Source organism: Sus scrofa, chromosome 3 (genome assembly GCF_000003025.6).
Source record: "Sus scrofa isolate TJ Tabasco breed Duroc chromosome 3, Sscrofa11.1, whole genome shotgun sequence".
NCBI classification, from domain to species: domain Eukaryota; kingdom Metazoa; phylum Chordata; class Mammalia; order Artiodactyla; family Suidae; genus Sus; species Sus scrofa.
Window position 1 is genome coordinate 56,514,649 of NC_010445.4, and position 27,492 is coordinate 56,542,140.

Sequence of the window (27,492 nt, forward strand, 5' to 3'; positions counted from 1 at the left end):
TGCTCCAGCACCCCAACTTTCCACGCGGGGAAACTGAGGTAACAAGAGCTCAAGAACAGGTCTTCTCCTGAGCGGGACTGAGAAGGCACCAAGTTCCACTGGACTGAAGGTTCCAGCGAAGACCGTCCCACCCAGGGAGGAAGGGGTGTGTGGAGAGAAGCGTCTGAAGAGACTTTACATACCTGCGTTGGGGCGTGGGGGGAGGGGCCGGCGTGGGGGACTGGGCCCGATGTGGGCGTACCGGGCTGGGAAGGGCTGTCATAAGGGCAGGGCTGGCTGGGGAAGGGGCCTGCGTGAGGGCGGGGCCGGCTGCTGGAGGTGGACTGGCGTGGGGGCGGGGCTGGCGTGGGGGGCTGGGGGAGAGTCCTGAGTGGGGGCGGGGCTGACTGGGGTGGCACCTGTGGGGGCGGGGCAGACGTGGGCGCTGGGACCCGGCTGGGGGGGGGGCGGCGTGGGGGGAGGGGCGGGGGGCGGCGGGGGGAGGGGCGGGGGCGGCGGGGGGGAGGGCCGGTGGTGGGGAAGGCCGGCACGTGTTAAAAACCTCTCCAGGTGATGTTGACATGCCGCAGAACAGTCTGCACCTGCTTCAAGCCGACCAGGAGGGTAGGGTAGCCAAGGCCAGCAGTGCATGCAGCTCTTCGGCCCCACCCCACCTGCATGAAGATGCGCCCAGGGCGGAGATGGAAAACCAGCCCTCCGGCTCACACAGGGAAAGTTGCTTTCAGGCACTTCTCATGGACCCCTTCCCCAGCCCCTTTTCTGGTCCCAACCTCACCCCAGAAAAGATAAGGGATCCCAAACAAGAGAGAAGTTGAGTTTATTCCAATGACTGAGGTCTTGCCCCCTGAGGACCCCCAAAGTCTGCCCTTCAGGGCCCATAGGAAAAAGGGTCCTTGTTGTGAGCAACATCCCTTCAGCCCAGGCCCACCCTCCCTGCTGTCCTCCTTCCCCCAGCCAGAGAGGACAAGTGACCGGGTGGGGACTCCTAGACCAGTGTGGGCCTCAGGCCTGTCCCCCTTACCACAGTCCAGCTGGTGGGGGGAGAGAAACTGAGCTGAGCCCGGCCGGACTGAGGTCCCAGGAAGGAGCTGTGGGCACAGGAGGAGAAACTGGGGGATACAGGCCTCAGGCTGGAGCTCAGGCACAGGCGGCCTCCTTCCCCTCAGCTGCAGCGTCCTCGGCCTTAGTCGCCAAGCTGTAGTAGTAGGTGCGCATGCGCTGTTCCACGATTTGGAAGTCTGGACGCTCCTCCCACCTGTGAGGGGTGGGAAGATCCAGGCCACTGACCACAACCCCAGAACCCAATGTCAGTTAGTGGGCGGACGTACATGGAGCTCAGAAAGCAGTGGGGCTGGGGGCGGGGGTAACGGAGGGCTCTCTTGGGTGAGAGAGTAAGGTTGCTGTACCACCTTATAAAAGAGCTGATAACATTTAGGATTGGAGGAGGGAAGCACATATTAAGTGATGACTGGGAAGGGAGCTCATTGAATTTTGAGGTGACAGCCATTGACCACGGGGGGCTGGGATATTGATGCTAAAGTACTGAACATGTATATTTGGCCAGGGTATTTGGGTGCTAGGTGCCACCTCATACAGATGCAGGTACGCTGCCGGTAACAGAGCAGAACGCTGGAGTATTGATGGTTCCAGCCAGTGGAAAGTTGGGGTATTAATGGTACTGTGTGTAGCTTATCTTTGCGTTGTGTCAGAGTGTTCTAGCCTCTTCAGGCATTAGGGTGTTGGGGTTTTTATTTTTTCTTTTTCTACCCACACCTGATGCATATGGAAGTCCCCAGGTCAGGGACTCAATCTGAGCCACAGCTGTGGCAGCACCTGCTCCTTAACCCATGGCACCACAGCAGGAATTTCTGGGGATGTTTATTGAGCATTTCCTGATAGAGGCTGGATTAATACATGGTAGAGGAGGGATTGGCTGATCACTTATTCATTTATCATAAATAGGGTTTCTATTGCTTGGGTGTTCAGGTGTCCCTATGATGGGTGTTGGCCCCTAATAGATGTTGGGGCAGCAAAGGTATCAAATATTGGAGTGCCCACATTGCCTGATCAGTATAGGGTAAGAGCTTCGGTGCATGTTCCCTGTTGTCTGACGGAAGTGGAGATACTGATGGTGTTAGGAGTTTGGGTGTGCAACCACTGAGCTTTGAACAGACAGAAGTGAGGGGCATTGAGTATTTGGGTGCTTCTGTGTCGGCCTGTCTGGGTAGTGAGGTGTTGAATGTCGGCTGATAGGAAACAGGAATTATATAATGGCCCTGAGTTTCAGTATCACATTTTGGGTAAGAGCACTAACTTTTTTGAGTACTATAGGATCACTATGTTGAATGTTAGAGGTTTCAGATGCTGGATCACTGGGTGTCCACAGGTGGGTGTTGGGTGCTGGGCCACTGGAGCATGGCAGATCAGTGCATTGAAAGCTGAGCATAGACACAGGGGGACAAAAGGTCCTGAGTGTTGGAAAGGCCAGGAACTTGGTGATTCACTGGATGGGATGAGACACTGGTGGGATGACTACTGGGCATCATGACCTCCTGCCCCGGGCCCAGGTCCCCTCCCACCTCTGGGACTCACTTGTAGGTCCAGCAGTCGCTCATGAGTGTGTACATTTCAGGTGGACACTCTGGTGGGCACTCCATCCGCTTGCCCTGCTCAATGAAGGCCATGACCTCGGGGCCCTTCATCTTCTGCTCAAGCCAGAGCAAGGGCATGAGTGAGTAACCAGGGTCCCCCACCCCCGCCCCTCCTTTCCACCCAGCTATCGCCCGCCTCTGCCCATGCCTGCCTTGTAGGGCTTCTGGCCATAAGAGAAGGCCTCCCACATGGTGACCCCATAGCTCCAGACATCACTGCGGCTGGAGAACTTGCGGAAGTTGATGCACTCAGGCGCGTACCACTTGAGCGGCCACTTCCCTGCTGAGCGGGCCTGAGGGATGGGAGATGCTGCTGGGACAAGGCTCAGGGGTCCACCACCCACCCCCCACCTTCCTGGGCACTCCTGGGTCCGGGGCTCACAGTGTAGTAGCTGTCATCGGCACCCAGTGCCTTGGAGAGACCAAAGTCGCTGATCTTGGCATAGTGCCGGTTGACCAGCAGGACGTTGCGGGCCGCCAGGTCACGGTGCACAAAGTTCTTCTCCTCCAGGTACTTCATCCCCATGGACACCTGGTGCAGCAGCTCCGCCACGTTGCTGACAGGGATCTCCTCCCTGGGCGCGAGAGAAAGGCAGGGACAGCTGGGAGGGGACAGCCCAAGTCCCTGAAGGGCCAAAGCTACCTCTCTGACCCAGCTGAGCCTCTGTTGAACACATGCTTATTGAGCACCTGCTGTGTGCCAGGCACAGGGCTGAGGACACAAAATGAATGAAACGGGCACAGACCTCTGCCCTCATCCAGTCTCGAGGCTTTAAATTTCACCCATACACTGCAATGTCCAAACTTACAAATCTGCCTGTATCCTCTGTGTGCCCTCAGGGAAGGTCTCACGAGCATCTCAAAGTTAGTGAAGACAAAGCCAAGTGCCTACTGTTCACACACACACACACCCTTTCTTCTTTCCATCCTTTCCTTTATTCAGAAGCACCAGCCTTGCTCTCAGCTCTTCTTTCTCATACCCTGCATCCAATCCATCAGCAAACCCTGGCAGCTCTTCCTTCAGAATCTCTCCAGAATCCCCCCTACTTCTCTCCATGTCTGCTTCTGCCACTGTGGACCAGCCTTATCATCCCCAGCCTGGACCAGAACAGCCACCTCTGCCCTCACCCCTCACAGCCTGTCCTTCCCATACTGGAGTCAGGTCCTGCCCCTCCTCTGCTCACAGCCTCCCAGGGCTCCCATCCCACTCAGGGTTAATATCCAAGTCCCCCCCCCCCGCAACCCACAAGGCCCTGCACCACCTGCCCAACACCTCCCTACCCACATTGGCACCCCTCTCCCTGATACCCACTCTGCTTCAGCCATGGGGCCCTATTCTCAGTTCCTCCACTACACGAGGCACCTCAGGGCATTTGCACTGGCTATGCCCTCTGCCTGGACCTCTCTTCCCCAAGAGCTACACTTGGCTGCCTTCCTCAGTTTGCATAAACCTCACCTCACTTTTCGCCTCCTACTCTGACATCCTCTTTTCCATAGTACTTTTCTTCCAACCTATTCTATATTGTATTACAATTATTATTTAAAGCCTCTCTTCTCCAAGCAGAATACAAGGCACAGAGCTTTGTCTCTTTATTCACTGATCATCCCAAGTGTTGGTAGTGGCCCCTGTCACAGAGAAATTGCCCAGCAAACACCTGTAGAATGACTGAGTACATGAGCCCAGGGCCCATGAAGGCATGTGCTCCAGTGAGAACTGGGGTTCCTGGTCAGGCACTTCCAGAGCGTAAAATATCATGTTGTAATGCAAGAGGGAACGCAAATGAAACTGCAGTTTCTCTGGATTAGAGGTTGGGCAACTTTTTCTTTAAAGGGCCAGAGAGAAAATATTTCAGACTTTGCAGGACATATATGTTCTCTGCCACACAGGCCTCTTTATTTTGTTTTGTTTTTCTTTTATAGACCTTGAAAAATGTAAAACCAAGCCGTACAAAACAAGCCTGACTTCAGTTTTCTGACCCTGCTTTAGGTCAAAGACAATTGACCACTGACAATTTCACATGGGTTGTGAATTGGCAGAGAGCTGGGGAAGCACCAGCGGCAGAACTTAATACTTACAAACAGTGTTTGTAAGTATTAGCCACTGTTCTGAGCACTTTATAAATATCAACTCATTTGATCCTCACAAGGGCCCTGGACATAAATACTGTGACATCTTGGTGGTACCAAGGAGGAAACCGAGACACAGGTGAATTAAGAAACCCACCTGGGGTCACACAAGTTAGCAGCAGAGCAGAAAGTCAAACCTGGAGTCAGATCTGTCACGGTGTGCGTGTGGGCGGCAGGGTATGGGGGGAGCTAGGTGTGAATGTATCTAGGAACTGGGGGAAATGAATGGAACACACCCGTGGGTAGACAGGATCAGCCCCCCAGTCCCAAAGGCCCAGCCAGCCCAGGAGCTCACTTCTTCCCGACCAGGAACTTGTGCAGGGGCCCGGCACCTGCCATCTCCATGACCAGCATGAGAGCTTCTGCCTGGCAGACACCGATGAGCCGCACAATGTAAGGGTTGTCCAGCTGGTGCATGATCTGTGCCTCCCGCATCATCTCGTCCTTGTCCGCCTTCTCTGTGCTCTGCTTCAACACCTTGATGGCCACATCGATCTGCTTCCTGGCGGGACACACAGAGGGGCATGGGTGAACTGTCACAACCCGGCCCAGGGCCCTTGTTCCCACCCGACCCCCCTTTCTTTTCCCCAGACTTGTGTAGTGGATGCTGGGGTTTGCCACCCAGACTCCCTGCAGGCCCTCAGCCACCCAGACTGGGGACAGCCTGCAGCCAACAGCTACTCCCTGAAAAAAATTGGCTCAAAGTTTCACCCTCCCCAAGGAGTTCCCATCGTGGTGCAGTGGAAACAGATCTAACTAGGAACCATAACATTGCTGGTTCGATCCCTGGCCTCACTCAGTGGGTTAAGGCTCTGGCATTGCCATGAGCTGTGGTGTAGGTCACAGACACACCTGGGGACCAGCATTGCTGTGGCTGTGGTGCAGGCCAGCAGCTATAGCTCCAATTGGACCCCTAGCCTAGGAACCTCCATATGCCCTGGGTGCAGCCCTAAAAGCAAAAAAAAATTATTAAAAAAAAATTTTTTTTTCACCCTCCCCAGAGGCAGCCTGTATCCAACGACCAGTTGATGAAGGGGGTCAGAGGGGTCCCCTCTGCAGTTTCCATGGGATCAGGGAGCCCTCTGCTGCAATTACAGCTCAGCCCAACCTCTCCCTGCCTTGGGCCTGCTCCTCTGCTCCTCTGGGTGTCGACTTGAGCTCCCCCAAGTAACCCCCCCAGCATGCAATTTCCTGTCCCACATCAGCTTCGCGGGCGACCTGAAGTCACATCCTGGACCCAGCCCAAGGCCTGAAGAGGCCACTCCCCCTCTGCCCCCTGCAATGGTTCCCTAACCCCAGGCTTTACTTGCGCATGCGGTAGACGCCCTGGCGAACAGAGCCAAAGTTGCCACAGCCAAGTTCTATGTCAGCCATGAGGAGGTTCTCACGCTTGAGGAAAAGCTTCTTGTTTTTGAGCTCCTCGGGGTCGCTGTAGGGGCTCTCGTACACGCTGGTGTCCATAGGCATGGTTCGCGCCTTCTCAGAGGACCCTAGGCGTGCTGGGCACACACACAGGCATGTGCTCCCAAGTCAGGCACCAGGAGAGGCACAAGGCCGAGGGGGCAGGGCAGCCTTGGCACCCAGCAGGAACTTGCACCACAAGACTGAGGGGAGCCATCCAGACCCAGGGGCACATGTGTGTTCACGCGTGTGCACTTATAGCCCCCTCTGTGGGTGAACTGGAAACCCCATCCATAGAGGGCTCCAAAGGCGTATGCCTCTATGTACACGTGTAACCATGTGTACATTGGCTAGTGTGCACACACGTGTGCTCCTGCCTATGCACGCATATGCACCCACATATACTCTAACCCACATTTCGGTGTGTGATGGGGGTCTAAAGGTGTATCCAAACAAGTAACCGAAACTGCGCCAGCTGGAGCGTGCCCATCTGTGTGCGTGTGCACTGACACACGTGCACCGTGTTGTGGCTGCGCATGTCTGTATATGCAGCATGCAGCCATGCTTACAGGGGCTCTAGATCAGCCTCTGTGTGCACCTACAGTCATGCATATTCTCTGCACCCACGTGCACAGGTTGCATCCACACATTAAACATAAGCATCTGCAGCAGGTGTTTTAGGGACAGGGTTCTGGAGCCTGACTGCCTGGGTTCAAATCCCAGTTCCACGGCTACCTAGCTATGGTCCTGAAAGTTACCGACCCTCCTTTCTCATCTGTTAAACAAGAGTAATTATGAGTGCCTCATGTGACTTGTCTGGAGGATTCAGCAAGCTCATACACGCAGTGAGATTGGAGCATGACTAGCACATAGTAGGTGCTTAACAGGTGTATGCCTGTGTCAAGGGTGGCCGGGGACGGTCAGGTCTACTGCTCTGTATATCAGCAGGACCCACACTCACGCACACAGGTAGGCACGATGCATGTGCCCACACAGACATCTGCAGGCACAGAGTGTACACAGGGCAACCAGGGCCACTGTTGCAGGTCAGGCATGGCCCACATCCCTCCCTCAACTCCCCCCAGGGCCCTGGCAGGACCCCGCTCTTGCCTGACAGAGACCTTCCCCCACAACTCCACCTCTGCTGGCTCACCTGGCTCAGGGGTGTATCCATCCGAGTTGAGAGTGTCGATTCGTCTCTGAGGCTAAAGGTCATGGGATCAGCAAAGGTCAGCAGGGCCCAAGAGGGGGGTACCCAGGCCATCTCATGAGACCCACATCCTCTGAGGATCCTAGGGTCAGTGCTGGGGGGACCCTCTTCTGTTTCACGCAGCCCCACCTCCCCCGTGCCCCACCCTGCAAACAGGGCCCATTTCCCGCCTGGCTCCATCTCTGAGGCCCCAACTCTGTGAAGCCACTGACTCACGTGGGTGAATGTGGATGGGTGGGCTGGGAGCGTGGGAGCAGCGGCCCCTGGGGAAGCGGAAGGGACAGTGAGGGGGTGGTGGCCGGGGTCTCCTGCTCACCCCACCCCTGACCCTTTGCTACCTCTCCTCACCTGAGCTGGCGCTGGTGTTGGGACAGGCTTCCTTCAGGCAGTATATGAGCCCATCGGCCTTCAGTTTCAGGTACTCCACCAGCTGCAGGAGGCAGAGTCAGGACTGGGCCCCCCTCCTCCCCAGGAGCCAGCACCCCACCACAACATCTCCCCTACAGTGCCCGCCCTGGGGTGGCTCACCTGCCAGAGCGTGTCAAACTTGGTCCCCTCGGGAATGCAGTACTTGCCCGCCTTGTCCTGGCTAATGAGGTAGTGGTACACGGTTTTCCCGTAGATTAGAGACAGCGCGTACGTGCCCTGCTCCTTCCGGGGTCTCAGCCTGGCAGGGCAAGGAGAGGATGTCATGCCCACAACATGGCGCCCTCCCACTGGGCCCCAGTTCCCCCCACACACATACCCTATGGGCTCTGCACCCCACAGCCTCATGGAGAAGCAGCAGGGACTGTGGGAGCCGAGGTCAGGCCTGACTCAACCTCCAGATCTACTGATAGCAGGCCGTGCGTGGGCCTGGGGCAGGAGATGAGCAGTCATAGGAAGGACGGCCATGTTTGCAGTCGTCCAAAGGCAGGTGTGTGGCCAACCACAGGGGAATACTGGGCACCCACAGTGGACACTCAGCCCTGCAGGGCCTAATACTCAGCAGCCATAGCTGGGCACTTGGACTTTTGGGGGTGGGGGGCATATGGCCATACACTGGGGGATACCTGGTCCTCCATGGCTGAATACCTGGCCAATCATGGCTGGACACTTGGCCACAGTGTGTGTGTGTGTGTGTGTGTGTGTGTGTGTGTGTGTGTGTGTGTGTGTGTTGTGGGGGAAACACTTGGCCATTCACGAAGGGATAGTTTTCCATCTATGGTGGACACAGAGCCTTAAGATTTAAGACTATTCTCTTGGAGAGACAAAGCTGTTTCTACACATAGAGCAATAAAAGTAAGCACAAGTCCATGGCTAGATCACAGGGCACCTTCATACAAATCAGAACAAGTCAGCCTGTCATCACTATAGACTCCATTATTAACCTTTAACAGAATAAGACCCTTTGATCATCCTCTTCTGGAAATTTGCCAAAATAAATAAACAAATCTTACATGTGTATGAATGAGAATGGATCATCCTCAAAGATGGTGTCTTTGTGTGGTGAGAACCCGTCCAACCACACGCACTTGCACACGTGCGCATGCATGCACATGCACACACACGTGCACACCAATTTAGGGCCACCTGCACGCACCCTCACATTCCATGGTGATGCCAATCAGCATCTCCCACCAAATAGTTTTGTCTTGAGTTCCTGGAATAAGGTTCTATTCCAGGATTAAGAGTAGATTTCCAACGGAGGAGGGAAGGCAGCTCTTCCTGGGGTCTCAGGTCCTGTGGAAGTTGTAGAAAACTGACTGATAATCTAAGGGGTTGAACTAAGTTACAGAGGAGCTGGCTGGCAGCAGGAAACAGCTATGGGGTGACCCCCAGGTGGGTAAATTCTCAGGGCCTGGGCCCTGCCCATGGATGTCCATTCACTGGACCAATATTTACTAAGTGTTGACCATGTGCCAGGCACTGTTCTAAGGGCAAGGACACCGTGTGCAAGACAGGCATGAGCCCATCTTGCAGTCAGACCCTTCCTTGGGCAAAAGGGACAGACAACTATCCCCTAAATCTCCATGGCACAACCCGAGTGGGGGATAGAGAGGTGGCTGTGAATGTCCCATCCATTCTCAGACAGCAAGTTCCCCAGAGAACAAGACTGACATCGTCCCGGGCCAGCCCACAACAGTCAGGAACACCGGGAGAGGGAGGAAAAGGAAGCAGGGCAAAAGGGGAGCACCAAAGGCAAGGAAGAAAATTCCACAACAAACTAAGAGATGCAAATATCCCAAGAAAGGAAGGAACTTCCATACTAGAGTGGAGGACTGGCCTGGAGGTTATGGCCTCTAATGAAAGTTCTCTTCTTTTGAGAAGTGAAAATTCCTTGTAAGGTCAAAACTTATACATTTTGAACTAACAACAAAAACTCAATGCCCAGGCTCTCACCAGCAAACATGTGCTGAATATTGGAAAAACAGCCACGCTATTAGGCATTTCTTCCCATTAACAGATGGAGTCTAGTCCTGAATCTCCTAAATCTGGGCTTGACCATGCGACTTGCTTTGGCCAATAAGACATTAGCAAACAGGACACAAAAAGAGGCTTGAAAAGTGCTTGAGCACTGGGGCTTGCCTGCCTTTTCCTGCTTTTCCTCGCAACCCTGCAACCACCATGTGAATGAGTCCATGCTAGCCTGCTAGAGAAGCCACACAAAGGAGAATCATGGCATGCTACCCTGTCAACTGCCATACAAGTGAGTGAGACCATCCGAGGCCCTCCAGTCCCAGTCAACCCTGCAGCTGACTGCGGCCATACAAACAAGCTCAAAAGAAACCAGCTGAAGAACAACCATGATCTCGTACAACTGTATGAAAAAATCTCTGGGGTAAATATGTTTTGGGGGTTGTGAGAGGGTTCAGATTCAGTAAGATTCCTGAAGGGGTCTATGATCCAGAAGAGGTTAAGAAATACTTGACAATATACTCTTGAAGGCCCTTTCCAGGGCTCAAGTGTCTTTTCACGTTGAATCAACAATACACATATGCTGCTATTACACAGAAAGGAAGCAAGCTTTTGCAGCAAACAGCAATAGGTTCAATTCCAGCCATTCGTCAGCAGCTCTGAGCAGAAGTCAGTGGTAAGCATGGCCATGGTCTTGATTTCATGCCACAGTGGTGTGTATCTTTCTATCACACCTGCACCTGTATCTCAGCATTAGACCAGTCCTGGGCTTATCCCAAGAATAGCGATGTACCAGGGATGTTCGTCTCAGTGCTGCTCCATGCAAAGTGCTGTGCCTACAGCTTTGACATTCAGCCCTTAACTATTCAAATATTGAGAAAGCAGTTATTGAAGACAGGACCCACAAGAAGAAGCTACCACAGCTTCTACCTGAAGCATGCCTTCCCAATTTTCCAAGAGTCTGGTTCATGGTAGTAGCTTCCGGTCTCCTGACATTTCCCTGCATGACCCACTGTCCCTCATAATGTCACTTTTCTAACTGCTTCTGGACCTGAGCATCAGCTGCAGTCTCTATATGGTACCCAGACCCTAACTTCCTCAGCCTCAATCTCCTGTGGCCAATGCTGGTCCTACCCGCCCCTGATACTTCAAACCAGCCTGATTTCCAAAGCACCTACAGCTGCTCAAAGCCTCTGGCTCTGGTTCTCCTGAGACTCATCTTATCCCAATAGACTGGTCAACTCTAAGCCTGGTATAAACTCTGCTGGGTTAATGCAGAATGTTTGTAGACATTTGGGCCATAGAATTCTTTGTCAAACAACATCTTCCCTAGAAGCTTAAGAGATGAAACAGGTCAAAGGTGAGCTGGGACGGGGGTCAGAATCCCCCCTGTTCCCCCCTCCACTCACTGCTCCCACCTCCCAGAATCCTTTGATAATGTCAGGGGGCCTTAGCGAATCTGGAGGAAATTTTTTTAAACCACTGGAATGATGGAATCCTTATCTGTGTGTGTTTGTGCGAAGTGGGAAGGAAAGATGGGGGAAGGGAGGAGGGGGGAGGAAAGAAAAAGAGAGAAAAACAAGACAGAAGAGAGGCAAAGCCTCTAAGATGATGAAAGTTGAATTAGAGCCTGAAGCTGAAACCAGAGAAGGGAACCTAGATTGGAAAAACAAAGATGCAATTACATGTTATGAAGGAGAAAGCAGTGACATGGAGAAAGAATTGGCTGCACTAACAGGAAAGTCAGAAAACTTCCCTTTGTTGTGTCTGAGTTGGAGAGAGTCCCTGGACACTTGGACACCAGGGGTAACATGTGCAAGGGCAGGTGAGATATGAATGTGCAGAGCTGTGTGAACAATGGTTGATAAGGTCTTAGTGAGCATCACCCTCAAGAGGGGGAGCATGCAGCATCTGGATGAAGGGGGGTAACATCTGGACAAGTACTAGACACCATTAGATACTAGAAGACAGAGCCCTCTAAAAGTATCAGATGCAGGCTCTGCTTTCAAGTTCAGGGTCCAAAAGGAAAGATGCCCCAAACATCCACGTTTGAGATGCCAATCACCTTCATTATGACTGCCTTGTTCTAATCCTATTTGCAAAACTAGCTGCCTTAATTCCTCTTTCTTCGGTAGTCCCTTCTCCATAGTGATGCTGGTCTGGGTCATGTGACTCATTTTGGCCAAGAGGACATCAGTAATGTTACACAAGCAGAGGCGTGAAAAGTGCTTATCATCATAAGTTGCCCTCTCTGACTTAGGAAACCTGCAACCACCACCATGTGAACAAGTCCAGGCCAGCCTCCTGGACAATGACAGCATGGCTTGCTCATCCCTATCACCTAGGTGACACCGAACCAATAGCCACAGTCACAGTCATCCCAACCTATTCAGTCCCAGCCCAGCTGACCCAAACTAGAAGAACTACTCAGCTGACTCACAGAATCATGAGAAGAAGTAAACTCTTGTTTTGAGCTAGTACGTCTTGGAATGGTTCGTTACATAGCAAAAACTAACTGATACAAATGCAAAGGTGTGTTTCTCTCTTAAAGAAAACAGCCCTATCTTTTTTTAAAATTATAGTTGCTCTACTGACAAGGGCTTAGTCTCTAAAATATACAAACATCTTATACAACTCAACAGCAAAAAAACCAACAATGCAATTGAAAAAAAATGGGCAAAAGACCTGAATAGACATTTCTCCAAAGAAGATATAAAGATAGCCAACAGACACATGAAAAAACGCTCAACATCACTGATTCTTAGAGAAATGCAAATCAAAACTATCATGAGGAGTTCCCGTCGTGGCGCAGTGGTTAACGAATCCGACTAGGAACCATGAGGTTGTGGGTTCGGTCCCTGCCCTTGCTCAGTGGGTTAACGATCCGGCGTTGCCGTGAGCTGTGGTGTAGGTTGCAGACGCGGCTCGGATCCCGCGTTGCTGTGACTCTGGCGTAGGCCGGTGGCTACAGCTCCGATTCAACCCCTAGCCTGGGAACCTCCATATGCCGCGGGAGCGGCCCAAGAAATAGCAACAACAACAACAACAAAAAAAGACAAAAGACAAAAAAAAAGAAAAAAATTATCATGAGGTACCACATCACACCTGTCAGAATGTCCATCAATAATTAGTCAACAAATAAATGCCGGAGATGGTGTGGAAAAAAGGGAACCCTCCTACACTGTTGGTGGGAATGTAAATCGGTACAACCACTATGGAAAACAGTATGGAGGGACCTCAGAAAACTAAATATAGAACTACCATATGACCCAGCAATCCCACTCTTGGGCATATATCCGGACAAAACTTTCATTGAAAAAGATAAATACACCCATATGTTCATTGCAGCACTATTCACAATAGCAAAAACATGGAAACAACCTAAATGTCCATCAATACATGAAGGGATTAAGAAGACGTGGTATATATACACAATGGAATACTATTCAGCCATAAAAAATAATGAAATAATGCCATTTGCAACAACATGGATAGAACTAGAGATTAAGTGAATTAAGTCAGAAAGAGAAAAACAAATACCATATGATATCACATATCTGGAATCTAATATATGGCACAAATGAAACTTTCCACAGAAAAGAAACTCATGGGAATAGAGAACATACTTGTGGTTGCCAAGGGGGAGGGGGAGGGAGTAGATGGACTGGGAGTCTGGGGTTAATGGATGCAAACTATTGCCTTCGGAATGGATAAGCAATGAGATCCTGCTATATAGCACAGGAAACTATATCCAGTCACTTGTGATGGAACATGATGGAGGATAATGTGAGAAAAAGAATATATACATATATGTATGACTGGGTCACTTTGATATATGGTAGAAATTGACACCGTAAAACAACTATAATGGAAAAAACAAAAATCATTTAGAAATAAATAAATATAGTTGCTTTACAATATTATGTTAATTTCTGCTGTATAGCAAAGAGATTCAGTTATACATAAATAAATAAATAAACACACATCAATTTTTTTTGGCTGTGCCCAAGGCACATGGAAGTTCCTAAGCTAGGGACTGAACCCATACCACAGCAGTGACCCGAGTCACTGCAGTGACAATGCCAGATCCTTAATCTGCTGCACTGTAAGGGAACTCCTATACATTCTTTTTCAAATTCTCTTCCATTATGGCTTATCACAGGATATTGAATATAGTTCCCTGTGCTACAGAGTAGGACCACATTGTTTACCCCTTCTGTATATAATGATTTGCATCTGCTAACCCCAAACTTCTAATCCATCCCTTCCCTACCCCCCCAAACCCCCGCAAACACGAGACTGTTGTTAATGTCCATGAGTCAAAAAACAGCCCTTTTTTAAGTTGTTCACAAGCCATCCTTCCAGCTGAGTATTATCCGTAACATGTATTCAAGAATTCACCCAGAAGCCTTGGAAACCTCTCTCCAATTTACAGCCTAGATCTGTTAGGCAGGGTGGAAAAAAATATTTTATCGGATGACAGTAGAATCTTATAGAGGGGCCTGCATCCTGTGGGAGACCTGCAGACAATCTGGTACCCATGCTCAGACCTCAAAGGGGTGGGGAATCAAGACAAGGAGTCAGTTCCTCCAAGTGGACTGGCCCAGGAAAGGGACCAGCCCTGGGGGAGGTGAATGACAGCAAAGATTCAGCCAGACAGGGTCTCAGGCCAAGAAGCAACCATGAGAAGGGAGAATTCACGACATATTGGGGAGGATGCTAGACTTCCTGAGGTCATTGGAAAGAGCCAGGCACCAAGTTTCTCTGTAGCTCAAGGCCCCAGTGGCCTCAGCTGACATCTGGATACCATCTGTTATACAAAATAACTCATGTCCAGACCAGAAAGCAGCAGCCCCAGCAGGGCTTCTAAAGAGCTTTAGAGATTCTTTCATAATAACAAACTCGCAAACAGCCACATGGTTCAGCTTGGCTCAGGCAGAGATAGACACATTCACCCACTAACAGTAAGAGCTAACAGGGAATTCCCTGGTGGCCTGGCAGTTAAGGATCCAGTGTTGTTGCTGCTGTGGCATGGGTTCAATCTCTAGCCCAGGAACTTCCCAGATGCAATAAAAAAAAGAGAGAGAGAGAGAGGTAACATTTAGTGCATTTTTAGTGCCAGATACTTTATTACTGCTTTACACATATTAATTCGTATAACCCCATAACAGATCCTTGGGTAGATACCACCCTCATCCTCAGAGCAGTTCCAGGGAGTTGCTCAATTCCTACTTCACTCAGAGTCAGAACCAAAATCACCTCCCTGCCTTCACCCCCTCCCACTCCAGCCCTCACTAAGCCAGCTCCAAGCAAACTCGTCTCCTTGCTGCTTCTGGGAACATGCCTAGCACCTGCCTCCTGGTCTGTGTCCTTGCCAGGAACACCTCCCAGAGAGCTCACAGCTCCCATCTCACCACTTTCGGTTCTTTACTCAAAAGCCACCTGATCGGAGAGGACTTTTCTGGCCACCTAAGCTCAACTTTCAAGCCCCTCTCCAGCCCCACACACAGCACTTCCTCTCTTTTATCAGTTCATCACTTTTTGTTTACCTGTTCCACAAGGACACTGGATTTCTGTTTTGTTCACTGCCATGTCCTCAGTGCCTGAAACAGTGCCTGGCACATAGTAGTATTTAGTAAATAATGTGCTGAATGCAGGAGAGGAAATCGAAGCAGGCAGTTCTGTTATTTGCTCAGCGTCCCCAGCTGGTAGGTAGCAGACGCTGGATTCCAATCTAGGCCCTCCAACTCTGGAGTCTTCACCATTGCTGCCTTCCCATATCACGTCACTGCGCACACTCAGAAAAGCACTCACCACTCCTACTCGTGAGCACACGCACACCCCTCACTGCCCACTGCACACTGAGGTCTGACCCAGCTTCCAAGATTCAGGCCAACAAGCCCCAGCCTCGCCACCCCAGGCCCCAAGCTCCAAGCCCCACATACAGGAACTTGCCGTCGGTCTGCGAGCCGGAATAGAGTTTGCGTTCGGCCTCCTCGCGAGTCAGATTGCTGTGGTACCAAGGCATCCGCTCGTGAGCTGTCGTGGCGATGAGCTTCTCCACCTGCGGGGCCTGGCTGATGATGGCCTGCTCTAGGGCCTCGCCCTAGGGAAAAGAGGGCGGAGAAGACTCATAAATGTCGCCAAGTGCGCGGCCACGAGAACCCTCTTCCATCTTCTGGACCTTCCCAATTGCCCTGTGTTCCGGAGATATCCCACCCACCCAGGCGCACCTGCAGGGAGTTGTTTAGGCAGCCAAACCTCCATCTCTATGGTTCCGCCTCAATCCATCCAGGCCCCGCCCACCCAGGGCCGCGGCCCAGGCCCCGCCTTCCAGCCCGCCCTAAACTCTTGAAAATTTGACCCTTGGAAATCGCGCATCGTGGTGCTGTGCAGGCTGTTGAAGACCACACCACCACACCCCCGCGCCCAACCCAAGCCTGGCCCCTTCGGAACTCAGAGCAACCCCACCTTTCCCAACCTCCACTTTCCCATCTGGATCGGACAAGCACCAAAGCATCACTCATGCCCCAGCCTTCGAGGTCTCCTCCTAGGGCCCTCCCTCAGCTGGGCGCCACTCCTCCAGCATCCAATCGGGCGCAGCACAGCAAAGCGCAGGCTGGCGAAGACCACCACTCTCCCCCATTTCATGGCTCCCTTGTCCCTCCAGGGCCGGCTCCGCCGACCCAGTCTTTCCAAAGCCCGCCTCTCGGGGACCGAGGTTCTCCCTCTGGCCCCTCCCTCCATGGACCCACCCTCCTACCCCGACCCCTCCCGACCACGCCTCCTACCCCGACCCCTCCCGACCACGCCTTTCCAAGGCCTGCCCCCTCCGGCCTCAACGTCTCACCTCCAGCTTCCAGGTCTGGCGCACGTAGTCCCGCACCATGCCGTCGCGCAGGCTGTCAAAGACCCCGGGCTGCGGCTCAAGCCCCGACGGCCGGTTGCACGGCTTGCGCAGGTTGCAGGGCAGCCCGTCGGGGTCACGCGAGTAGAACTCACAGAGCTCTGCGGGGCCGCAGTGCGCCTTTCCGCCAGCGATGGCGTAGGTGCCGTTGAGTTGGCGCTCGATGGGGAAGTGGTGGAAGCGCACGTCGTGCACGAGGGAGAGAACGTAGCCTCCCAGCGATCGCAGGCACTGGCGCAGTAGGAAGAGCCCATCGGCCATGCCCGCCAGCTTCAGATGCTCCTCGGCCTCGGCGCGCGAGATGCTGCCATAGAAGAACGGCAGGTGCGCCGCGGGGTCCGGCATCGCCGCCGCAGCCCTGCGCAGGTTGCGCGCCCCTGCGCCTCTCCAGACCCTGTAGTTTCAGAGCGGGATTGGGGGCATGTCAGGGCCCAGAGATAGTAGAAGGCTGCCCACATCAAAGGGCATCGATGGACCCTTAGCAGCGTGTGCTGATGGTGCAGAGCCTGGTTCGTGCTGGAGTCAAGTTGGAGAGGAGCCCCAGCCTGCAGGACCCAGACTGGGGAGTCCCAAGCCAGCCTTTGATTTTTCACATCTAGTGCGGAGTGTCCAGACACCCCCCACCAACCTGCACACACCAGCATCCGGAATCATTCCTTCATCTCCCAAACACTTGTTGAATTCTTACTGTTTCAGATAAGGGTGAATAAGCAGACATAGTCCCTACCCTCCTGAAGATAACTGTCGGAGAGAGGGGGGATGCAATAAACAAGGAAAGAGACAAAAATAATAATTACAGGTTGAGGTCAGGGTTTAAAGGAAATAGAGTGAGACTAAATGGGAAGAGGCCACTGTAGCTGGGATGGTCACCTTCTTTGGGGAGGTAGCATTTGAGCTGAGATCTGAAGGATAAGGAGGAGCCCACTTCCCAGAAAGCATGGAGGAGTGCCCATCAGGCAGAGGGAACAGCAAGGGTGAAGGCCCTGAAGTTGGAACAAGCTTTGCTCATCAAAAGAACTTGACTCCATCAGGCTTCCTGTCTCTCCGCTGACTTTCCCTGCAGCCTGATGAATTCCCCTTTGCTCTGCCCCGCTGCCTCCATGAGTGAGTTTCTAGAAAACATAAACTAATCTGAATATCCATCAATGGGAGGTCCATTAAATACATTAGGATTTAACTCTAATGTGAACTTTGATACAGCTACTAAGCAAAATGAGGTGTGGATTGGAAGTTATGACTCTATGTGGGGAGGAGGAATTAAGGACATTCAGCTATAGCTATCTGGTGAGGCAGATAACCTAAAATTATCTACCTTCAGCTTTCTGGGGTGATGGTGATGTCAGCACTTTTTCTTTTTTTTTGTCTTCTGTCTTTTATCTTTTTAGGGCCGCACCTGTGGCATATGGAGGTTCCCAGGCTAGAGGTCCAATCGGAGCTACAGCTGCCAGCCTACGCCACAGTCACAGCAACACAGGATCCAAGCCACATCTAGGACCTACACCACAGCTCACGGCAATGCTGGATCCTTAACCCACTGAGCGAGGCTAAGGATCAAACACAGCTCCAATTAGACCCCTAGCCTGGGAACCTCCATATGCCCCAGGAGCGGCTCTAAAAAGGACAAAAGCAAAAAAAGAAAAAGAAAAGAAATCTGGGGTTAGGTTCCTTCAAGCCTCTGGTCACAACATTTTCATCAGCAGATCAGCAGATAACCTTGTTTTATGTGTACTTCTGTTTAAAGACATCTTATTAATTATATTGTTGATTAACATTGAACTCTTGGCCAAGAGCCCTATAACTGTAAGCTTATCCAGCAAAGCACAGCCTTCTAACACTTAGGAACACCAGACTTGTTCTGTGTGGCAAAGCACAGCCTTCTAGCACTTAGGAACACCAGACAGCACTTCGGCACTGCCCTTGTGCGCCATTTAAACAATGAAGACACCAACAAAAAGCACAAAAATGTGGTGCCAAAAAGACTATGAAAAGGAGACTTGTTTACAGTATGAGCTGAAACAAAAAGGCAAAACTTTGCCTTGTTCAGCCTCAGCAGGAACCAGCACAACGGTTGCCTCAAACTTCACACCACTCTGCACACACCCTTCTATGACCACGAAAGTGCAACAAGCATTAGTTTGGGGGGTTACAAAGAAGTTTTAGCAAGTAGGCGAACTGGCAGATGCATAATCCCCTAATCACGAGGATCAACTGTTTGTGATAAAGCAAATATAGCAACGTGTCTATTGTGGCATCTAGGGGTGGATCATTTGTAAAACGAATTGTTCTCATTTTTCTGTATATTTGTAATTTTTTTATATAATGTTGAAAAAAAGTATCTCCCCATAAGAGTTTCTGGTCATTTCTCTACTGAGGTGGGCCCAGCAAGGCCACCAAGGCACAGTTTTGGGTTCAAGGAAGAGTCCTTGTGTCCCCTTCTTAGCTAAGCAATTGAAAGCTGGGAATGCAAAGAAAGCTTTTGTAGATTGAGAAAGACTGCCTCTCCCTAGATGTTTAGGAACATTCAATGATGGGTACTAGGGCTGAAAGGAAGATACTAGAATGAGAACCAGGGCTGCTGGAGTGAGACATCTGCATTCTAACCAAATGGCTTCTTTTTTTTTTTTTTCTGGCCACACCTGTGGCATGCAGAAGTTCCCAGGAAGGGATTCAATCCACGCCACAGCTGTGACAGCACTGGATCCTTAACCCCTAGGCCACCAAGAAACTCTTTTCTTTCTTTCTTTTTTTTTTTTTTCTTTTTGGCTGTGTCTGTGGCACATAGTAGTTCTGGGGACAGGGATCAACCCCTTGCCACAGCTGCACTAAGCCATAGCAGTGACAACACCAGATCCTTAACCCACTGAGCCACCAGGGAACTCTGGGAACTCCTTTTTTTTTTTCCCTCCAGATGGATTCTAACTCCATGGTTGGGAGGGCTAGGGTTTTGGGGTCCTGGATGTCCCAATAGTTACAGGCAAGTGATTAATCAGGGACCTGGAGACGCAGGTCATCATTCCATAAGACTGTTTAAAAATAGTCAGGAGGATATTCATCCTAGAGAAATGGAATGTTACATTCACACAAAAACCTGTGCGGGAATGTATATACAGCAGCTCCATTCACAACTGTCCATGTGTGGGAACAACTCAGATGTTTCTCAATAGATGAGTAGATAAAATGTGGTTCATCCCTTTAATGGGATACGACTCAGCCCTGGAATGGAAGTGCTGATGCACAAAATGTGAATGAATCTCAAAAATGCAGGCTGAACGAAAGAGGCCAGACTCAAAAGGCTACAAACCACATAATTCCATTCAAAACTGTAGAACACACAGAGGCTGCAAGCCCAGTGGGAAAGGAGCTGAGGGTGGGGGGTTGGACTGACTACAAAGGAGTATGAGGAAATTGAGGGAATAGCCTATCTCTTGATTGAGACAGATAGTAGTTTCTCAGCTATATGCATTCGTCAAATCTCATAGAATTTTTCACTAAAATGGATGGATTTTACCGTATGTAAATGATATCTTAATTTTTTTAAGTAAAAGGGGGCAGAGAGTCCCTGCTGTGGCACAGTGAGTTAAGAATCCAGCGTTGGGAGTTCCTGTCGTGGCGCAGTGGTTAACGAATCCGACTAGGAACCATGAGGTTGCGGGTTCGGTCCCTACCCTTGCTCAGTGGGTTAACGATCCGGCGTTGCCATGAGCTGTGGTGTAGGTTGCAGACGCGGCTCGGATCCCGCGTTGCTGTGGCTCTGGCGTAGGCCGGTGGCTACAGCTCCGATTCAACTCCTAGCCTGGGAACCTCCATATGCCGCGGGAGCGGCCCAAGAAATAGCAACAACAACAACAACAACAAAAGACAACAAAAGACAAAAAAAAAAAAAAAAGAATCCGTCGTTGTCTCAGCAGCAGTTTGGGTCACTGCCGAGGTGCCCATTTGACACCCAACCCAGAACAGTGGGTTAATGATCCAGCGTTGCCGTAGTTGTGGTGTATGTCTCTGCTGCATCTGGGATTCACTTCCTGGCCAGGGAACTTCCATATTCCATGGGTGCAGCCAGAAAAAGGAGAGGGGGAAGGGAAAGGGAGCTGGAAGGCATAGACACACGGAACACTAGATATAACTGAAATAGCAAAGAGAGGGCTGTCTACACTCCTGCCTCACTTCCTTGCCTTCCTCTGCCTCACCCAGCCAAATAATCTGCTCCCTCAACTCCATCAGGCTGCTCTCCAGCTGCAAGGGACAAGATGTCACCAGCTGGTGGGCTGCAGGCAAGCATCTGGAGCCCTCCTTGAGGCTGGGTCCCCGGTGTGATGGACACTGTGACCCCCTGCCACTCCTGCTTGAGTGTTGTAACCCTCTCAGGTCTTGCACCAACACCCTGTCTTGCCCCCTCCCTCTCTGTTCCTTCTCTCTTCTTCTCCAACCCCTGTCCCCTACTTGGGCCATCCTGTCCATGGCCACACTGCTGCAACTCCCAGCATATGATAACATGCTTTTGGTCTAGTCCAGATCAGATCTCTCTCCTCAGGTCGGTTTGTGCTGCTATCACCTCCTCTGATCTCCACCAGCTGTTTCTATTAATAAAACCTGAGATCTAGATCTAACTCACAGAGTGCCTGTGGTCGGCTAAAGCTCCACAGTCTGTTTCCTACATGAGCTGAATCTCCGGGGTCTTGAAGTTGCTTTTAGGCAATTCTTCCCCAAAGCCTCCCTTGCTCAAGAACCTACTGTAGCTTCCTCCTGCCCACATCATTGACTCTAACTAAATTCCTCAGCCCTCCCTCAGCTCCAGCCAGGCTGCCCCATTAGCCTCCCTTCAAATTCACTTTCAGACATTTATCCATGCACCCTCCCCTCTCGCCTCCACTCCGCCAGTACAGCCAGCCCTGCCTGGCAGACTCACAGGCCTGCTCCCCACAAGGCATGAGAACCTAAAACAAGGCATCAAAATGGGGGTTTGTCCAGAGACCACGGGGAGCGATGGGGGTAGTGAGGCTGGTCGCTGGGGCAGGAAGCTGTGGTAGGAAACTGTCAACAACACAGTTTGAGAAGCTCCGCCCCTCGGTGGCCGCAGGTGCAGCCTGGGTAACCAGAGGCAGGTTAGTGCGGAAGCGGAAGCCCGAGTGGGGAGAAGCTAGACCTGGGGACCCAGTCCAGGGCCAGAAGCTACGATTTACTGCTTCAGACCTGGGGCCAAGGTGTCCAGGGAAAGGAGCCTTTCCAGTGCCTCCTCAGCTTTATCTCCACTTCCCTGACTTCTTGCCAATAATGACAGCAACCATTGCAACCACAGCTTTCAGAGGAGCCTGGCGGTCAGCAGCCTCCTGGAGGATCAGATGTCTCTGTCCTGAGCCATGTCCCTGAAGACAGGCTGGCTTTCTCAGGACACGTGCTTACCATGAGTTTCCCCCACCCCAGTCCAACCTGGGATGATCCCTCCAGCCTCCCCTCAAGCTTGTGAGCTTCTCATGAGGTCAGAGACCCTCATTTGGCCTTCCTGGAATCAGCAGCTCTACTGGGAAACCGTGAAAGCTCAGCCTCCTTCCCACAACCAGGCCCTGGGAGGAGAGGAAGAAACTTTGATCCTTGGCTAGATGGACCTGCCTAAATTCCACACTTCAGGCAGGGTGGAAAGGCAGGGTTAAATTATACTAGTTCCAGACCCACAGGACCACCCCCCAAACATATTTCAAAGGAAAAAAGGGTCCAGTGATCAAAAGCATGTTATCATATTAAAGACTCTGAGGAGACCTGCCCTGAAGAACCCTTCTGGGTGTTGTTTAATCCCCACACCTGTGCAGCATGACCTTCACGCTCTGCTGGTCCAGAGAACAGAATCTGAGCATCAAAAGCCCCCGTTAAACGTCTACTATGAGAAAGCAGAGGGGAGACTGAGGCACTCACCTGCAGCAGAATGAACCAGCCAACTGGATTTGGCAGGAGGCAGCCGCAGTAGCAGCAGCCAGGCCTGGAGGCCCTGTGTGCCACCCTCAGCCAGACACCAAAAGCATCCCCACCCAGGGTGCTGCTGGAATGGGCACTCACTACTCACACCTCTCACTGACCTCAGTCCTCTGCCCAAGAGCCCAAGTTCCCCGCCAAAACCACATTTCCAGCTCCTCAGTCCACAGGCCACCAACAGAGGCAGCACAGACATTTGTCAGCCAACAAAATGCCACCTTGGTTATATTCCAAATCACCATGACAGCAGTTACACAGTGCTGTAGACAGTGATAGGCTCCTCCTGTCTTTCTCCTGATACCAGGGCATCAGATTTGATCTCAGAATCATGATTCTATGGGGGAGCAGCGGTGAGGTCCTGGGCAGAGGGTTCAGCTCACCAGACCCCACCTAGAAGATGGGGCCAGCGAAGGTGACCAGCACCGGGGGATTGCCAAGATTCCATGAGATAAAGGTCAACAAGTACTGAGCAAGGGGCCTGGCCCACCCTTGTTTATCATATCACATCCTTTTCTGCTGGCAGCCCTCCGGGACTCTCTCCTCACTTAAAGTTAAATAAAGCCTGAGTCCTGACAGTGCCCCCTGAACCTTGGACAATCTGCCCCATCACCTCCTTGCTCTTACTCCCTCCCCACCAGCCACATGTTACTTACGCGGAGTTCTAGAACAAATCAGGCCTGGCCCAACCCCAGGGCCTTTGCACTGGCTGTTCCCTCTGCCCCAACACCCTTCCCCCAATATCCCTCACTTCATTCTGGTTTGCAGAATTGTCACCTTTTCCTCCAGGAAGCCTTCCTGACTTCCATCTCTAAACTCGCCTCTTCTCTATCCCTGACCCAGTGTTATTGTTCTTCGCCACCAAAAATGTGATATACTATCAATTTGGTGACATAGGCTCTTTGTCCCCTGTTAGAATGTAAGCATGATGACAGAGGAGGAGATCTTGTTCCCCCGCCTATACCAGCCAGGCACAGAGTAGGTACCCAATAAACATTTGTGGTGTGTGGAGCTGAGAAGATAAGCAGCCCGCTCTGGTGAATAGAGACACCTCTGAAGGTCCTTGGAACTTGGCAGCCTGAGGAGGGGTGAGGGGCTATGGGGGCTTCCTTGGGAGAGAAGAGTGAATGGGGGAACTAGAAGCTTCCTCCACTAACCAATGATGGGAGAGGAAGGAACCAACCGGTGGAGGCTTTGCACAGGCCGCTCCCTCTGCCTGGAACAGAGCCCACACCCTTCTCCTGGCCACATGCTTCAGGTCCTTTCAGCTGTCCCCTCCACCCAAAAGTGTTTTATGACTCCCCTTGCTCCCTCCACATCTGAACACCTCCTCTGTCCTTCCAGGGGCCCATCCTCCCGCATCACAGCCCTGATGGCCAAGTCTGAGTGCTGTTTTCTCCTCTGTCTCTGACCAGCCCGGGCTCCCCAAAGCACCTACACCTGTCTTGTTTTCACTGCAGCTCCTGCTTCCTCCCAAAAAATATTTGTCAAACAGCAACAATAACAATAATCTCCTTGCCAAAGACTTTACTATATCTCTTCTTTTTCTTTTTTTTTTTTTCCTCTTCTGGCCACTCCACAGCACATGGAGTTCCCGGACTAGGGATCAGATCCAAGCCACAGTCTTGACCTAAGCTGCAGCTATGGCAACGCCAGATCCCTAACCCACTGTGCCAGGCTAGGGATCCAACCTGAGTCCCAGAATTTCCAAGATGCCCCTACCCCATTGTGCCACAGCGGAAGCTCCTCCTACACCTCTTCTGAGCATTAGCCAGTTAATCTAGTTCTCACTGCCGCTCCATTAAATGGGAATCCCCATTCCTCAGCGAAAGAAACTGAGGCTCAGAGAGTTTAATTTCATGTTCAGAATCATGTCGCTTGCAAGTGGCAGTCAGGATGTGAACCATGTGTCAGCCCAGTGGTGCAAGTGGCAGTCAGGATGTGAACCATGTGTCTGCCCAGTGGCTGGCACTAACCACTGTAGGGAGTGTCCATTAGGAGAGCAGAATCCACAGCTCTGAGCTGGGTCCCCAGAAGGGCTCCCACCCCAGCCTGGCCTGGGTGCTGCTACACTTGGATCTGCCTTCAGGGACAGTCAGGGCAGACTGCTGAGCTGCTGCGGAGTGAAAGGCAGGTCCTCAAACCTCAAGCAGACTGTCTGTTGACTGACTGAACGATGTCACAAGATCAAACCCCCCTCCCCAACTCCAACTTCTGCTACCAGGGTCTTAAGTGCTGTGGAAACCCAGCAAGGGGCCATCCCTCTCTTGGTGTCAGGCTCTGTGACTGTCAAAGGGTGATGGGGAAAGATTTAAAGGATGGAAAAGGCAGGATGAGTGGGGAGGACAGAGCCAGACAGCACACTGTAGGATGTTTAGCAACATCTCTGGCCTGTATCTTACTAGACGCCAGTAACACCCGAGTCATAACCAAAAATGTCTCCAAAAATGTTATTGAATGTCCCCAGTGAGTGGGGATGGGGGAGGTGAAATTGGCTCCAGTTAAGAAGCACTTCCTGGAGTTCCCATCGTGGCACAGAGGAAATGAATCCGACTAGGAACCATGGGGTTGCGGGTTCAATCCCTGGCCTCACTCGGTGGGTTAAGGATCCGGTGTTGCCATGAGCTGTGGTGTAGGTCACAGACATGGCTAGGACCCTGCATTGCTCTGGCTGTGGTGTAAGCCGGCAGCAACAGCTCCGATTAGACCCCTAGCCTGGGAACCTCCATATACCGCAGGTGTGGCCCTAAAAATCAAAAACAAAAAAAAGCAAGCACATCCTTAACCCTGGCCTCACTTCAATCCCTGGCCTCACTCAGTGGGTTAAGGATCTGGTTTGGGAGAGTCTCCAGGGGCTATGAGACCACCCAGAGCTAGGGATCATACTTGAGACTACACCAATATGCTTACACAGCACCTACTGTGTGCCAGGCACTCTAGATAGATTAACTCCCTAATCCTCGAGAGAACACTGTATGTGGAGGATTTGTGGATTTGGGACATGAAGACACAGAGGAGGAGGGACTTGCCCAAGGTCACATAGCACACAAAGGAGGTGGTAGAGCCAGGCCTCCTGGCTCCAGAGAATACACCGAAACACCATCCCGGCTGTCTGCCTGCCCAGCATCCTTGCCAGGGCTGTGTGGTGAGGCAGGAGAACAAGCAACAACAGGAAAAAGCAGCCCTGCATTGGCAGGAGAAAAGCTTCACAGGTGACACCTAAGGACTTTCCGTCCCATAGTCCCTGACCCTAATCTCAAAGTTTTATTAAGCACCTACTGTGTACTCACTACCCTGAGACAAGGGTAATGAAGCTCATCTTGAGCCGTTCACCACATGAGCTTCCCTGTTCCTTCCTGCCAAGACCCTTTCCTGCCTGGAACAGCTTTCCAACCTCTCACCCAACAGTTAGGAGCCAAGCACCTAGTAGGTGCCAACAATTGCATCCGCCTTTAACAGATGTGCAGAGGTTCCGAGAGGCCAAGCAACTTGCCAAGGACACACAGCAATTGAGCAGGATTAGAACTGTTTGCTCCTTTGCCTCTCTGTTTCGCCTTTAACCTGAGCTCCTCTACAAAGCTGGAGCCTGCCCTGGGTCCCCTCATGGGACTCATCAGCATTTTGATGTTCAAGTTCATGGCTCTGTTGAGCCACCTTCATTTTCATGGACCTGGGGGCCAGAGCACATGGTTGTTTTCTCTGGAGGTTTCTCTGCTTCCTGGGGCCCTACAGGAGGCTAGGGACTGAGCAGGCATCTCTGTGGCCCCCGGATAGAGGTATCTTCTACCACTTGGCTGACCATCTGGAGGGAGATCTGCTTAGGATGGCCACCAGCCGTGTCTACTTCCTTCTCCAGCTGGACACCACCCATCAGAGTCCTGTAGCCCTTCAGGTACCCCCAGTGTCCTCCTGACTCTGTCCTCCTCCACCAGACCCAGGCCACCCCTGCAGACAGCAGTTCCAGCCAGGTGCTGCTCCATCCAGGATGACTTACCTGGGGATGTGCCAATGGAGGTCAAGGCACAGGCCACCTGCAAGGTCTCTGGTCTTCAGTTCCAAAGCCCACAGCAACTGGTTCTAGATGAAGAATCAGGGCCCAAGAAACCAACTTGAGTTGCTCTGCAGCCTGAGCCCCCAGCCTGAGGCCCCTGCCGGCTAATCACCCACTCACTCACCCCGGCAAGGTGTAAGGAGGCCCTGCCCCACCAGGGTTTCTCACTCGGGGTGGAAGGGGGAGCGGAATTGGCTTCACCCACTGCCGGCAGCCACAGAAGGCCCTGCGGTGGCCGTGCTGGCCCAACAGAGGCAGAAGACGGGAGAACAGCAACCCACCTGGACACGCAGCAGAGCACGGAGGCCCGAGCTGGGCAGGGACCCAGTGCGGAAGGCCTGATGCACTCCTGGCAACAGGTTTCTCTGAAACTCAGCCTATTTCCTTGATGTGGAGACAGGAAAGCGGGCTGTGTTTGAAGTTTACGTCAAAGTCACAAAGTGCTGTGTTCAAGGAAAATCGCGGGCCACGTGCTCTGGGGAGGGCAGAGGGCATTTCCGGGGCCCAGCAGAGTCTGCTCTGGTAGTGGTGGCAGAGGGGAGCGGTGGGCGAGGCTAGCTGCAGGCAGGGGTTATGCAAGAATGATGGCTCCAAGAGCACACCCCTAACTTGGGGAGAAGGGAAGGGAGCTGTGAGGCCGAATGAGGTGGTGTAGTGGCAGTGGGAGGGGGATCCCCAGGACTCGCTGGAAACTAGAAAGCCCCCAGTTTCCCCTCCAATGGAGGCATGGACCCAGGGCCTGTCCCTGGATGAATTGCTCATATGAGTGACTGATTCATTCCACCAG

General features: G+C 51.9%; 1 protein-coding gene across 2 annotated transcripts; it reads right to left on the minus strand.

Moving 5' to 3' along the window:
• LOC100739325 (tyrosine-protein kinase ZAP-70) lies at positions 798–27,158 on the minus strand. 2 transcript variants are annotated; one of them, XM_021087256.1, is made up of 14 exons: positions 26,830–27,132; positions 26,649–26,731; positions 16,637–17,087; positions 15,732–15,892; positions 7,918–8,056; positions 7,738–7,819; positions 7,606–7,652; positions 7,333–7,384; positions 6,085–6,277; positions 5,074–5,280; positions 3,034–3,226; positions 2,804–2,944; positions 2,593–2,705; positions 798–1,255 (listed from the first exon to the last, which is right to left on the minus strand). In XM_021087256.1, exons 3-14 carry the CDS (start codon positions 17,036–17,038, stop codon positions 1,138–1,140), a joined length of 1,848 nt encoding a protein of 615 aa, XP_020942915.1. In that variant the 5' UTR covers positions 17,039–17,087; positions 26,649–26,731; positions 26,830–27,132; the 3' UTR covers positions 798–1,137. The 2 variants fall into 2 exon arrangements, with proteins under 2 accessions (XP_020942915.1, XP_020942914.1); XM_021087255.1 differs by having other exon boundaries at positions 801–1,255; positions 26,987–27,158.

What these genes read in the sequence shown, in the direction of transcription:
- LOC100739325 (XM_021087256.1), bottom strand. Translation starts at nt 17,038, where the DNA reads ATGCCGGACCCCGCGGCGCACCTGCCGTTCTTCTATGGCAGCATCTCG. An exon ending in CAGACCGACGGCAAGTTCCT is followed by an intron (nt 8,057 to 15,731) that starts GTATGTGGGGCT and finishes TTGCCCTGCCAG; the next exon opens with GCTGAGACCCCGGAAGGAGC. An exon ending in ACCCATCCACATTCACCCAC is followed by an intron (nt 7,385 to 7,605) that starts GTGAGTCAGTGG and finishes CATGACCTTTAG; the next exon opens with CCTCAGAGACGAATCGACAC.